Raw genomic sequence first — 15,696 nt, 5'->3', positions numbered from 1 at the left:
AGTGTTGACTGTCTCACTTACACTGCCTGCCTGTCTGTGTGACAGCTGTCTGAATAAATAAAAGTACAAAAAGGTTAGTGCACTGCACAATGTCAATCTGAGAGAACTAAAACAGCAAAGACATCAGCGCTACCAACCAAGATAAATAACTAATGCAACCTGTACACTTTGAACTAAGCATAGTCTTTGCAGTCTTTCCCAAAAAAACATGTGAAAAAGAGAAAAAAAACGGGCTGTAATATGAATATAGTATACTTTACAAACACTGTATTCAGATAGCAGTATGTTTAATATGCTGGCCTACAATATGCATGTCAACCAAAGTCTCTGGAGTTTTAATGCAACTCAAGAGAATTTGCTCTGGCCTCTTGATGCTCTGTTTCAACTCATCCTCCATTAGAGATTTTGCTTGTGACCTTTAAATTTGGGAGGAGTGGAAAACGGTTTATTTATCTCGAGCACCACTCATCAGAATGCAATCTGCCTTCAAGCCCTCAAATCTCCAGACAGGGACATCTAAAATTTGTAGCTCAGATTGGGACAGAGAGAGAGTGCCTCTGTCGTGAGTGCCTCTGTCTTGAATCACAAGCCCACATGCATACAAATAATTTGTAAAGAGATGCATTTTGACAGAATAATAAGGAAGCTCTGTGTGTGTGTGTGTGTGTGTGTGTGTGTGTGTGTGTGTGTGTGTGTGTGTGTGTGTGTACGCACGCACGTGTGCGTGCGTGTGTGTGCATGCGTGTGTGCGTGCGTGCGTGTGTGTGTATGTGTGTGTGTGTGTGTGTGTGTGTGTGTGTGTTTTGGTTGAAGACCGAGTTACACAAAAGCCTAATCTTTCTTTTCTCCTTCTCATTCTTTTGACATGGCAGCGGTCTGACAGATCCTCAACACTGGAGCCTATTTATTTAATCCCCCTCTCCTTTCTTCCTCCTGTTCTGTCAGAGGAAAACTGAAGGAGAACCACTTAACTCTTTTTTCCCTCTTTTATTCACCCACTGATGCATGCAGATAAAGAAAAATATTTGCATCTTTCAGTCACATCCACATTAGCCTTTATACTGTGACTGCCAAATTGCAGTTTACAATAGTGTATATCCTTTTACCACCTCTTTAGCTGTACTACTATACTGCAAACACTAGGTGCGTAAATGTATACATGCATAGAGAATTACTAAGAAATGTATATTCTATACGCAGTAGTTAAACATACATGCAAATACACATACATGTGCATGGATATCCATAAAAACTGTATTCACTTAAAGAAGCAATGTGTATAATTTAGTGGCATCTAGGGGTAAAGTTGCACATTGCAGCCACCTTAATACCCCTTCCCTCAGTCCTTTCCAAGTGTGTAGGGCAGCTATGTCCAAAGTCTGGCTGATTTGAAATGGCTCTTTCAAAATATTAAAAAAAAAATATGAAAAAATGTAGCCTGCCTAACTTGCTTAATATTGGTTAAGCAAGTTAGGTTCACTTTGCATTTTGCTCCGTTCACCTCACAATGGGGGGTCTTTTATACACAGGTCGAACTAATGTTGTTTTTAAAAAGAGACGATAAACAAGAAGAAGAATGTTGGGGTGCCCATTAGCTCACCTGGTAGAACAGGCACCCCTTAGGCTATGTCCTTGTCCCGGTGGCCGCAGATACAACACCAACCTGTGGCCATTTGCAGTCATCCCCTCTCACTTCCCCTGTCGCATCAAAGAAAGGCAACATCCAAAAAACAATCTTAAAAAATAAAAACATGAGGAAGAGTGGTTATATAGCAGCAGACATTGAGTTGACAACAAGGGTCGCTGCTTTTGGGAACGGTGAAAAGCTGAGTACTTTTTCACTGACAGATAAAAGAGTTGCATTTGTCTCCTTTACAGCCCATATAATTTGACAAGCAGCTTGCCACCGGGTATTTTCATTTTCACATTATCTAATCTGTTCCCCATTCAAAAAGAAGTTTTCACAACCCTGGTGTAGGAGATGCAACTGTTTAGGAAGGCTCTCTCTAGAGCCAATGGGCTACCTAAGAAACATGGTGGTGCAACTTGGCATGCTCCATAAAATAGCACCTGCTCCCTATGTACATATAAAGGGCTCATACTAAGCCAAAAAAAACACAAATGATTCTTAATTTCAGGTGGTTATACACTATTGAAACATAATTATGGATATTATATTCCATTCCCTCCAATAGATCCACATAAAACTCTTTTCATTCTGACATTTAAAGTGTGCACGTGCATAAATCTATGTGCATGTGTATGTACTCGTGACAACAAGCACGTGTATTTATAGGTTGTTTTGCTTTGAAAGCAAACCATCTCCTTGTGTGGTGACAAATTGTCACATAATATGCTGCTGGGGTGTAATAGTCTTTGCAGTCTGCTAATAAGAGAGGCAGTTTGGCTTTACAGTGAAGGCTCACAGAGCCAATATGGGAACGTTATAGAGACATCAAATACATTAAACTAGTTCTCCCTCACATTTATGTTTTTTTTTTAATACATTCAGTAATGAATTAAAATTCTGTCTCAGGCACATACTTACATCCTCCAGTGATGATTGTGTTATTCTTTTTTATCTCATTGTTATTATCTCTGTCTGCTCTTTCCAATTGTGAAGTTGTAGTCACTGTCTTCACTTTGTCATTTGCCTGTAAACTATGGCAGTCAGATAATCTTCCATCATTTTTTTATTTTATGATTTTCATGCCTCTGCGTCAGAGACATTATGTTTTCTCTCCCTCCCATTCTTGTAAAGGTGATATCTCAGGAACGCCTTGAAGGAGCAAACATCTGCTTGGATTCAAAGCTAAACTGATTAGAATTTTGTGCACAAAGGTCAAAGGTCACTGTAACCTCACAAAAAACCACACAGCATTACTCAATGATAAATATGCCAGTTATGACAAAAAAATCACTCAAGTTTCTTATGAAATAAAATGATGAAATTATGATATTTTATATCCAAAAGGTCAAAGGTCACCTTGACTGTGACATTAAAATGTTTTGCTAAAACACTTTTCTGGCTGTTATTCAACACCATAACCCAGGAACAGAAGGGGACACATTTGGCCAGATACTGACCTGGTGACAGTAGTTGTGAGCGTCCACCTTGAAGGCTTTAAGTTACGCACATTTAAGGGCAGGACTGATGAGTGACAGACTGTTTATGAGATGTTAGATCCACCCCTTACTCCTCCAAAGCTCCACCCTCTCATCTGAATATGCTCACTTGTTGCTCCAACAAACCAAGCGAACTCCGGCCAAGATGTTGAACTGTGAGGCTAAAAAATCTGAAGCCCACAAAGGATTAAATGACATCACAATGTTTACGTCCTTTAAAATGATTTTTTTACAGTCTACGATAAAAGTAAAACAATCATAAACAAAGAATAACAACAGGAGTGTTTGTGGTGTTCCATGCACTCACTTGAGGCTCTTGGAGAGGAATAGTGATTTAAAAATGAAAAAAAACATTAATTGGTAGTTTGAAGCATAAAGAATCCAAATTCCAATCACTCAACTGGATGGATGAAAATGAAAAAGCCTTACTAGTATGTAATAAAATAAACCAGCTCGTATTGGCACAGTTGCCTTCCTCAGGGTGTCGTTGCACACAATGAACCTGAACAAATAAGTAAAGTAATCACCTATTAAGGGAGTAAACAAAGCAAACTATGGCCTATGCATATTTCTAATTCTGTTTTACCATCTCGTAAAGAACAAGTAATATAGTGATGCATTTCCAGCGAATTGCTGTATTAACCAACCAATTAACTACACTCATGATTGCTGTGTGTCGGCACTGAGAGGAAGAAAAAGAGAGAATTAGAGAGAGAGGCTGCACAGCGGAGAGAAGAGACACAGAGAGGGAGGCTGATATAGATGAAACAAGACAGTGCGACAGTCAGAGAGACACCAGTAGCACAATAGCAAAAGAGTACGCGACAGACAGAGAGTGTGTTGAATACGTTGTGACATTTACGTCTAGTTAGTGATGGTAAGATGGGCTCACTTTTTCAACTGATTTCTTAAAACTTCTTTATATTTCGGACTTAACATACTACTCATTTGAATTTTTATTAAGATTTCTCTCTTCTCTCTCTTCTGTCCGTTTCTTTTCTCTCAGGTTTGACCCTCAGAAGGGCTTTTGGTGCCAGCTTCTTGAGGGAGGAAAGACAAAATGTTTGGGGAAGAGCAAAGGCAGAAAGTACCCTCCTATGGAGCCAGAGGTAAACATTTTAATTATAATAGATTTCCGCTCAGTGTGACAAAAATGATATGAAGATATGGATGTCAGAGAAAGAAACATATAAAAAAAGGAAAAAGCATCAGCCTGACTGACAGTGATACACAGTCCCCTCCAAAATTTCCCACAGGATTCGACGTCGGGGTGGAAACTGTCAGCCAATCAGATCCAGCCAGAAAGTTACAACCTAATTATGAGGACTCAATAGTGGCACAACACCCGTGAGGGAGAGGATTGGAGGTTGGGGGGGATTAGGATGGTAGGAGGAAGGTAGAAGGAGAAAATCCAATCCATAAATCTTTGTCCTGCCTACTGATTCCACAGAGGAGAGACCAGACCAGCCGACAATGAATCACACATTTGCTCTCACATGAAGACAAACTCACGTAGATACAATTTGTCTTCCCTCATGTGCTCGCACACGGTTAACGGCTGCGCCTCGGTGTCACCTGTAATTAAACCGTATTTGAGTTTCCACCGGGGTGGCAGAAGGAGGGGACAGATGCGGGGGGGAGGAAATAGAGGGAACACCAGGGAGGAGAGTCAAGAGAGGGGGGAAATAAGGGATGCACACAGGAGGAAGAGAGATAATGGATCTCATACATCCTTCATGTAATTTTCTCCCTCTCTGTTACCTCTCTTTTCTCAGCTCTGTTCATACCACCCGGCACTTAGTGGCCCTAAAGTCCTATTGAGGAGAAATAAACTAATCTAAAGATGGTGGCACGTCATTAATCTCTCTCAATTTCTTGTTTGGCCCCTACTCCCTTGCTGTCTTTTTATTTTCTCCTCTAAATATCCCTCGCTCCAACCGTTCTCCAACTCCCTGCACTTCTCACCTTTCCTGTCTCTTTATATTCCTCTTTTATTCTCATGCTTCTCTCCCATTTTCTGCCTATTTTCATATGTCTTACTATACCTTCTGTCCTCCCCGTCTACCACTTATCAAATCCTGCTTCACCAACTTGTATTTTTTCCCTGTTTGTTTTATTTCCTCACTCCATCTCCCTTACTTCCCTATCTACGTCTGCTCAACCTCTCAATCATTTTGCTCTTGCCCTTCCTCTTCTTCCATCTTTCTCCCCTCTCTTCTCTCCATAGGCACATGCATATCTCTCCAGGTACTACAGGGAACACAACGTGGAGCTGTCAAAGCTGCTGCATCGCCTCGGACAGCCCCTTCCCTCCTGGCTAAGAGAGGAGCTGCAGAAGGTCAGCGGCATTTCATTCTGTGACACTTATCTCATAAGCTATTAAATGCAAGTCAAAATTTCTAAGCGCACTTGTGTCAGAGTTTCATAACTTAAGTACGTCTTTACAAGATGACATTTTCGCAATTGAATAATCAGTAATTAGAGGTAAAGGGCTTTTCTGGGTTGCTGTTTTAAACCCCCCTGTTATTCATTAGGAGTCTTCTTCTCAAAAATGCGTCATGACTGGGGCCAGTTTCAAAACAAATTTTAAGCTGGTCTGTAGTGTAGACCAGTGGTTCCCAACTGGTGGATCATGGGACAAAAGTGGCTTGTGTGTCTATTCTCAATGGACAGCAAGTGACTTTTGAAGTCAAGTTTGCAAAAGACAGGCTTTATTTTGAAGTACAGACCTACAGACTTTGTTAAGGAACTCATTTAACACACACTTAAAAATACATACTTGCTTTTCTTGAGACTGTTAGCCACCCTACCCCCAGGGCTAACCCACGTTTCCATGGTAATAATCGGATCAGTTGCAAAGGGGAAGACACGGCTCATAGTTTGTTTGCCAACATTGTTGTGAAGCGAGCAATATGAAGGGAAAAAGTTTGCAGAGGCTGCAGAAGTACTGAGCCACATCTCAGTCCTGCCACAGGAGTTTTCTTGTATTGTTACACTATGGGATGAATTTTCTAGGGCTGGAATGATATGCTTATCTCCCAACTTGATACTATCACAATACTTGGGTGTGAATTTCTTTCTTTTGAATTGCTATTTTTAAGCATTTTGCTTTTACAAGTATTTCGATTGGATATGACAATTTTTTACAGTTTTTGTTTACTTTCTGACCATGGCAAAAAGTTGAATCATACACCTTCAGAGCCTGTATACCATGAAACATATTTCCAAAAACAGTCAGTCAGTCTTTCTAACTTTCATTTCAGCAGAGACATGTATACGGCTTAGAAAAGTAGTAAATGAAATGCACATGTATTTAGAATCAATAAAAAATATATAGCCTTCTTTTGAAGTAAACTCAAACTGTTAGTTGTTCCTGCTAATCAAGCTAGTGCAGTGTTTCGTATACAGTGATTTATTTGTGGCAACCTCACTTCCCACCACGAGGAGACAATGATGCAGAGAGGAAAGCAGGCTGCAGCTCCAGAGATGGACCAGCACAAAGCCCCAGTGCTGAGGAGTCACAGCGGGCTGGTGACCAGCGGTAGTGCTGGATCTTAACCTACATAACAGCAGCAACACAAAGTTTGCTGCTGAAAGCAAGGAGTCAGGCTGGTTCTGGATCAGACCTCCGATGCTGGCATTTGCACTGGCTAAATTCAAATTGCTACAACCAAAACCTGAAGGTCTGTGTCCTTGGACCATGCTTCATTTTCTGCTTTTTTTTAAATTAATAGGATGTCACATTAGTCTGCAGATTACAACAATAAAAGTGGTATCATCTTTCCACCTCCGCATAGAATTAAAATGATAATTTAAAAGATTGTTTAAAAAAAAAACACAATACTTCAATGAATCCTTTTTTTTTTCAATAAATCTTACTCAAGATGGTCAAGAATAAGACAGCATTGCGTAATGACTGAATTCAGACATCTGTCTGAAGTCTGACAGTTAGTTGGATCTAAGCCATAATCATCTTTGTAAAACTGGCCCCAGATTTGATTGATAGTGCTAGGAACATAAGTACGCAACCCTTCACCAGTCGTGGAATTTGGATTCAAACACTGCTCAACTCTGAAATGTCTGTCATCACCACCCTTTTAACAGAGCTCCACTCGCTTCAAACCAGTGAGAAAGGAAATATTTGTCATTTACGCAGAACTCCCGTCACTCATAATAAGAATGTCATTCATTGTATCGGGCCTTTAAGCCTGAGTTAAACCATACAAATCAAGCAACTAAAGCAAAATGTTTCGAGAATCAATGGATGATAAATAATACAAAGAAAACACAAATATTTCTGTCCTCTAAGACAAGAAAAGACATGGTGTAAACATGATTGCCTCATAATCCTGCCAGTGTATTCAAAGCATGCACTTATATGAGGCTTCCTGGTTTAAGGGCTGTCGCTGACATCGTGATCTCTGCAGAGCCTTCTTTCTTCTGCAGTGCTCAACCGTGTTTGTCTTTTGTCTGCAGATTTGTTTGTGCTTCTGTTGGTCACTATTTATGAATCAGAGGAAGCAGGTTGGCGAGTCTGCTCAAGTTTTCTAGCCGATTTACACCAATCACAGCGTGCTTTCTTTCATTTTTTGTGGTTGGCATTTGAAATGTTATCAAAATTAAATGACCTTTTCTCTCTCTTTCCCCTCTTCTCTGCATTTCTCTCTCCACCCCCTCTCTCTATTTACCCCTTTCTTAAGGTTAGATAACCTTTGCATCCATGAACAAGGGTTAAAGGTCAAGGGGTCGAAGACCAGGAAGTGACCAGGAGCACCTGACCTTCAGATGCACTGTCTGTGGCCTTTTAGTGAACCTGAGGTGAAGGCAAGGACGGGATGCCTTGTTTCACCTGGGAGCTGTGGCACTGCTGAAGGGAGCAGAAGTCATGGAAGCGCAAAGAAACTCTGATGGGCTGAAACTGAACTCTCGGATGGATAAGTGGGTGGATGGATGGATGAGTGGGTGGGTGGGTGGATGGATGAGAGTTTCAGGTGACCTACAGCTCTGCAGAAAGTGGGACTAAAAGAAAGAGCCACATTATAAGGATGAGGAGAATTATGGGAGACAAGGAGCATTTTGCAAGTCTTTGACACCCACACCTTGTTCTGAACTGCGGTGAACTCTCCTGCAGACCTGCAGTGACTTTGATGGTTATTCCTTTCTGTTTTATTTTCACCTTTAATTTATGATGCCACAGCAGCGCTGGTCAGCTGTGCGTGGTTTCCATAGAGATGACTTTGCACTTTGAAGTTCTGTTCCATGTATCTCCAAGACAAAAAAAACCCCACACACCTTTTGTGGTTTTGTTTTATTATTCTTTAGGTTTTTTTTATCACAAAGGGAGTGAATAAGCAGGGAGGATAAGTGCATAGACTCAGGGTGAGTGATAGGCTGTTACTTTCCATGACAGGTTTGTTTTGTGAGTTAATTTTTTTAAAATGAAGCTAGTTTCTGATAGATCTGGTAGCCGTGTTCACCATTAGAGATGTCACTTGAGGCTTTCACTGGAAACTATGGACTGGAAATGAGTCACTGAAGCAAGATGCATTGCCCGCTCATTATTTTCCTGTGACAAGCCATGCAGAAGAAGGCCGTGTCCATTTAGCGGAGCATGAGCACTGATGATTTAAGCGCTAAGGACCGAGGGGGACACGAGTTTGCAGGGAAGACAACTGACCAAAATGAGCCTAATAGATATGACATTTAATTCCAAGACTCTTTAAGTAGCTACTGTAACCGCAGGCAGTTTATTGTTTTGTCAGTGTCTCATTTAAGTCTCAACCTCCTTTTCTTTTCCTTTTTAAAACCAGTGGCCTACGTTGTTGAGCTTCAATTTGAATGCAAAAAACCCTAAATGTCAAACACAGAAACCAAAATTAAAGAAATGGATATGACTGACAGCATGAGAAGTTTTTTTTTTTCTTTTCCTTTTGTAACGACCAAACAACCCAGATGAAGCATATTGTGTACATCAGCACACACAGATATAACGTCACAGAATCTTTTACCTAACTGGTTTACAATAGACTCTTTGTCCTCACAGGTAAGTAAATGTTTGCTGTTTGAGGAATTTGTGCCTGTCAGGTATAACATCAGTCACCACTAACATACCTACCCTACACTAATATTCAGTGTTAAAACAACAGTTATTTTACTTTTGGTTTTAAACTATAACACAAAAATGAACAAAACACACAACATCATGCCAGACTGCAAAACAGGAGTGTTAAAGATAAAAAAAAAAATGAAAAAGACATAAAGTCAACATGCACAAAATACCCATTATTTCCATCAGTCCTATATGTTTAACTCTTTGAAACCTTACCAACATTTTCAACACAAGGACTACTAACTACTGTAAGAAACAGTAGTAGTAGTAGTAGTAGTAGTCACAGCAAAATATTAACTTCTGTCCTCTCAAAACAATGTGACGACCCCTCTGCTCCACTTGGTGTGCTGTTTTCCTGCTCTTTGTCTTGCAGGATCTGGGTAAAGGCAGAGAGGGTCTTCGTTAAGCTCGTGAGCCACACCTGGACCCAGGCACATGCTTGATTGCACCTGCTGATTAGGTGATTTGGTTCAGCTGTGTGCTCTGCTGTGCTCTCTCTCTTTTCTCTGTATCTGGTTTACTGGGAAACATGAGTTTGGTAAGTTTGCTATTTTTGGTTAATGTAAGCAGCTGTATTTAATATTAATTCCCTCACTTGCACAGATGTTTTTTTCCTTGCTTTCTACTGACATTTCCATGCACCCATACACTACTGATTCTGACTTATATGTTTATTTTGTTATTTATATTTGCTTTTGTTTAATATCCTTTTACACTTTTGTACACTTGTCTGGTCTCCCATCTTTGTTGCAATCTCTGAGCTGGGTTGTAACAGTAAGTACTGACATCTGACAGGAAATGTTACTGATAATTTGGATATTGCTTAAATCAAAAATATATACTTTTCTTTAATAAGAAGTAAAGTTCTATGCAAGTGCCATTTACTTTAGCATTTAAAAACGTATATGCCAACCTTTGATTCCTGTATTTCTGAGTTTTCAGTAATATCAGGCCGCTGCTGCCACGTAATTATAATTCTGTGGGAGACAATGCAGTAACTGAAATTAAACCAGTTATTCAAACATCTTTGTCTTTCAAATCAAAAGTGGAGACCTTGGCATCAGTATGACCCTCTTTCAAAGTAAAGGAAAATAAATGTAACTCAAATTTAAATTAAAAAATAGATAAATTATATGATTTACAATGAATAGTGTATGAACACCACACGCTGCAGGCAGTTATAGAACATGACTTGACTCATACTATGCTCAGGGCACACTGACATGTGAAGAAGTAAATATTTGATACCTTCCTGTCTGTGTTTGGGAGCAAAGGCAACACATTTTGTTCAGTAGATTTTCCAGCAGAGTTTTGGATGTCCACAAAAGCAGCTAGAGTCTTGTTTGAACTGATCAGTCTGATAGTCTTAAAACATTTTAGTTTTTTAATGATGTAATGCATCTTTAACTATGGAAATTATCTGAACTTACTGAACAGCAGAATTTAGGTTTGTGGACAGAGCACATGAGGAAATCTGTCTGCTGCGTCTATGACTTTCTCCTTCACAATGACTGAACTGAACAATGAGTGCCACAACCTCCCCTTATAGAGTGTGATACTTTAAATCAGAATCTGTGGCAAAGAGAAACTCAGAAACTGGTGCCATGTTTTAAACGTGCACAGGTGGTATTGGTTGCTTTTGACTGGAGTCCCCCAGGACCAATTAAAACAGAAACAGGAAACAATGATATAAAGTTTTTGGGAATAAATTGATAGTCATAGTTGTGAAAATAGGAATGATAGAAAAAAGCATCTGTGAGATATGACAAAGAGTGTACCTCTGGGATCCCAGGAAGGATGAGGTTTTAAAGACTGTAACTTTTAGATATCCACCTTACTTGACTAACTCAGACTACTGAAGCTTTACATTAACTTAAGATAAACTTACAAAGAAGTCTTTGCCTGAAACAAGGACTCTGGATTTTGTCCTTCATCAACGGCGCTGAGAGTGCATTGGGAAGGGATCTTTTAATGTGATGGGGTCAAGGAATGTTGACAGCAAGCAAAACCTGTTTTTAATTATCATATGGGAACAGAAGTGAAACAATGTGAACCTTTCCCTTAAGGTTCAACATGGTAATAACACATCAGTCAGTGTTAGAGGGCGTGGGGTAGGGTTTTGATATACTGCAGTGCAGTTTGCCAGGTGAGATTGTATTTGCCGATCTGTTGTTGAGCTATTCTTTTTATCTGTGATCATAAAATGTACAACATTTGCAGTAAACCTTGAATGTGATGAAGGGCTTTGACACTCTGGGAGCAACAGGAAATAACGTTTAGCCATGAAGTCACAAAAGGCATCCACCTACAGATTTATGTCATGTGAGTCTAAGCAGGGCTAGAAGATCAGAGTGGAGGACTACACTGTGTGAGAAATCACTTAAAACATCTATTACCAGAAAGGCAGGAGGGAAGGACATGACACAGCATGTGGATGGCAGAGAGAGACAAGTAGTCTATGTTTGGAAAATAGACACTTATTTTAAAGCAGCTCAATAACAAATGTAACATATCGAGAACCACTTTTTGGCAGATGTGGATGAAAACTGAAATACAGTTTACAATATAGCTTCTTATGAATTATTATGTACAGAAGCTACTCCCTTATAGTAGCTCGTGTTTGTAGAGAGCCAGATCTGACTGTGTGAGAGGGCTGAAATAATTTCAGGTATTCCAGTTATGCCTCATTTACCGCTCAGTCTTTACTGCAGAGTTTACGGGGGGTGGGGGGTAATAGCAGTCAGTGTTTTCACCTAGTAAATCGCTGGTCTCTAGAATAAGTACCTTTTTTGGATCATGGTTATCTTTATTTGCTCATTATAGTATAGATTAAATAGATGGATTCATAAAGAGAGCAGAAAAAAGTGTAGCAGTGTGACCAGTTGAGAAAATGATATATGTAGTTATTAACAATTTAAAACCTGCAGTGATATCACTTTTCTTGTGCTGCTCTCAGATACCTTTTATAGGTGTTTAAAACTTTGAACTCTGAGCAAATTGGTTTAAAAAATGTTGGAAAAAGGCAATGAGAAGAAATGTTCCCCAAACTGTTGGAAAATTTGCATATTTAGAAATGTATTTTTAAAAAAGCTACGGAAAAATGTTTAGGGAAAAACTATATTTATAATTATCACAATTATCATAATTATATATTTTAAATTATTTTACAACAATTACACTTTTTTATACCATACCAAACAATACCATGCTATATTTTCTTTCCTTCAATTTTCAAGTGATTTTCTAATACTTTTGTAACTAATTTATTGCAAATTTTTGGGTCATTTCTCTTTTCATTGCACATTTCCTTCTAACCATGTTTTTGAAAGACATCAAGGCAATTTGCTTAGGTTTGAAATGGTTGAAGGGGATACTTCACCCACAAAATATTCCACTAGTGAAATCCTGAATAAAACATTGTTATTCTCACATGCACGGTGTAAGAAGACTACAAAAATGTACTCGATACTCTCCTGACTGTTTGTACTGACATGTTTTAAATATTAAAGTTTCAGAAAGAAAGCATGTGGTTAGGAAGTACTGAGCATGTGACTGGATAAATGAGATTTGGATTATGAATGAATGACTGAACGGACCTACCGGGCATAGGCCCAGGGAGCCAAAGTACCCCTTGGCCTTCACTTGCAAAATGTCAGTCAAATTAAAATGTACCGACCAGGAAGAATCTCAAAATTACCACAAAAAGATCACATTGAGATGCAAAGTATCTGCAAAAAGAAATAAGTAACTATAAAAACGGGAGAAACAACCAGAGGTGGACAAAAAACAACAACAAAGACAATAAAACTGACCACTAGTCAACAAGAAACAACCACATGGAGACACAAAATGACCACAAATAGACACACACACACACACACACACACACACAAACCACTATAAAAAAGACCGCTATAACGTCTGTTTGTCTTGCTGATTTGGAAGAGGTGTTGGGGGCCTGTGCATATTTGTGCCCAGGTCCTTTCACAGTAGGCTTATGGTTAGGATAAGGGGAATTTATGTACAGCCACTGCAAAGCATTAGTTGTAGCCCAGTAATATGCTGCGATAAGCTTTAGGTTGTTGCATTATCTTTTTCAGTAGGTGTCTTGATCTAAATATAATAAGTCTAAAATGAACCCAAATCTTCTATAAACAAAATTCCAGCCACCTTCAGAGGAAGCTGGTAGAGGAGGGAGTTCCTCACAGCCAATTTGATGTGCACAAGATCACTCTTATCCAGGTTTAATCATTATCCTCAGATCTTTCCCAAATGGTTTTCCTGAGTGTTGCCAGAGTTTAGGGGATGGAAACAGATATGAGTAGAAATAAATTAACCGTATATAATGAGACCTTCTGTTCTGCACCACCTCTGGTGACATCTAATATAAGCTCATTAGTGCAGAGTGCTATAGCCAGAGGCTCACTGGGAATAGCAAGAATAAAAAGACAAAAGAGGGCAATGCTTTCTTGTTCTGTACATCATTTCATTCAAATGTTTATGCACAATATTTTGATTTTTGTATGTTAAAATATTACAATAATAATAATGTTAAATATTATAATGGAGCAGAAGCACGGGAGTTTGGAAAATTAAAATCAGCAGATATTGCAGGAGAGTGTGCAAAGATATCCAAAATCTAACATCAAAACGAATGAAAGAACAATGCATAATAATAATAATAATAATAATAATGCCATCACAGTTTTTTTAATTGACATTATGAATATTATGAATTCCCTAAAATCTTAGATCCTATAAGCATTTAAATTGGTTTTGTACGTTTTTGTATGTTGTTTATTCATATTTTTTAACATTCCATTCACATGTTTGTTATTTGTCTGTTTATTTCTGCCATTAGACTCATGGGGCTTTTAAGTGCCTTTATGGAGTTTTTAATGCTTGATTGAAAAAAAAAATTATAAGCACTTAAAATGAGCGCTGATGTTTGTAATGTGTGATAATGGCCACAGGAGGGGGCTCTCAGACAATAATGACACCTGTGCTCAAGCAGTTCTTCAAGGTTCAGGCAACCAGTTCACCAGCTGTACAACAAGATAACTAATGATGAAGTTGCACACTTACTCCCACAAACATCACCCCTGCCGCATGCTGTGCCTTCTGGGCTTATCTGTTAATGAACTATCTGCCTCTGTGATCATGTGTGTTCATGTGTGTGCAAGACACCTTAGCACACTATACCAGTGTGCTACCATCGTGTGTGGTTAACACATAATTCAATTTAGATTGAAAACAAAGGCAGTAATGCATGGTGATATTTGCATTTAATTTTTGACAGTGTGTCTCATAAATTCAGTATCTTAAAATCTAGTACAAGCTTATCTAAACACAGGGCCAGGACATAAGTCACATTAGTCATCACTTTGAGAGCTTAATGTAATATGTTAACCACAAGGTGGTGCTATTCTGTTGGATATTAAAACCAGTGGTGGACAAAGTACACAACTCTACTATTTGAGTCAAAGTATAGATCCTCTTTTAAAAGAACTTAAGAATTCAAAGTACTTTTTTCAATCTCAACATATTGTTGTATATTGTCAGAATACATTGCAAACAACCCATTCAATGAACTGACTTGCTTGTAGAACCCGTAGAATGAAAAGCTTGTTGAATATGTTGCAACGCCTGTAGAAATGCCACTGGCAACACAAATTGACAACACAAATAGCGGCTAATGAAAGCCTTCAACAAAATGTAGTAGAGTCAAAAGTACAAGATTTGTCTTAAATGTAGTGGACTCAAAGTAATTATTCAAAAAAATTATACTCAAGTAAAGTACAGATACTCAAAACCGTGTTTAAGTGCAGTACTTACGTAAATGTATTTAGTTACTGTCCACCACTGATTGAAACATACTGTAGTCATATAAACACTGTGCCAAGGAAGTATTTGGCTTATCAGGACAAAAAAACCAAACAAATAGTAAATGCTTCACATATAATGTGCTTTGATACAAGAAGCAAAGCTACAACAAAAGCTAGTCAAAAGTCAATAAATTGCATTCAATATATTTTTGCACATCAGGGGAGAAACGCAAGTGCTTAAAAGATTTGATTTTTATTTATGTTGCCAAGATTTCATGCTGCTTCCCACTGTAGCAGTTGGTCCCAGTTCTTGCAAGGGTGTTAAGTCAACACAACATGTTTGCCTTGTAAATGAGGACAACTCAGAAAATGGCAGCCATTCCCGTCGACACTGTGTGACAAAGCCGTGACACTGTGTGTGGGTGTGTGTGTGTACACATTGTCTGACATGGTGGTGCTCACTTTGACAGTTTGTAGTCAGAAACAAACCTGAAAGAGCTCTCTTGTTCCAGCTGCTGTCCCTTTTTGGATTGGTGGGAATTACACAACATGTAACATGAAGTGCACCAACCACTTAGAGAGTATATACAGTGACACCAACATGGTTTAACATTAAAAGACTGTAGCCATTATCAC

At 38.9% G+C, this 15,696-nt stretch overlaps 1 protein-coding gene across 6 annotated transcripts in view; it reads left to right on the top strand.

Moving 5' to 3' along the window:
* Positions 1-9,024, top strand: part of ndst3 (N-deacetylase/N-sulfotransferase (heparan glucosaminyl) 3) — a 111,426-nt gene extending 102,402 nt beyond the window's left edge. For 5 of the 6 annotated variants that reach the window (XM_088075984.1, XM_088075986.1, XM_088075985.1 and 2 more), the window contains 3 exons: positions 4,133-4,235; positions 5,354-5,464; positions 7,832-9,024. In XM_088075984.1, the coding sequence (XP_087932110.1) occupies positions 4,133-4,235; positions 5,354-5,464; positions 7,832-7,861 (244 nt within the window). In that variant the 3' untranslated portion in view covers positions 7,862-9,024. Of the gene's footprint in view, positions 1-4,132; positions 4,236-5,353; positions 5,465-7,826 lie in introns of all 6 variants that reach the window. The other variant, XM_042485505.2, reaches the window with a different exon arrangement.
* Positions 9,025-15,696: the final 6,672 nt, after the last annotated feature.

This window comes from Plectropomus leopardus, chromosome 3 (assembly GCF_026936395.1).
Source record: "Plectropomus leopardus strain MGB_pleo_1.0 chromosome 3, ASM2693639v1, whole genome shotgun sequence".
NCBI classification, from domain to species: Eukaryota; Metazoa; Chordata; class Actinopteri; order Perciformes; family Serranidae; genus Plectropomus; species Plectropomus leopardus.
Note: the sequence above shows the minus strand (reverse complement) of the source record. Positions and strands in the feature narration are given on the sequence as shown.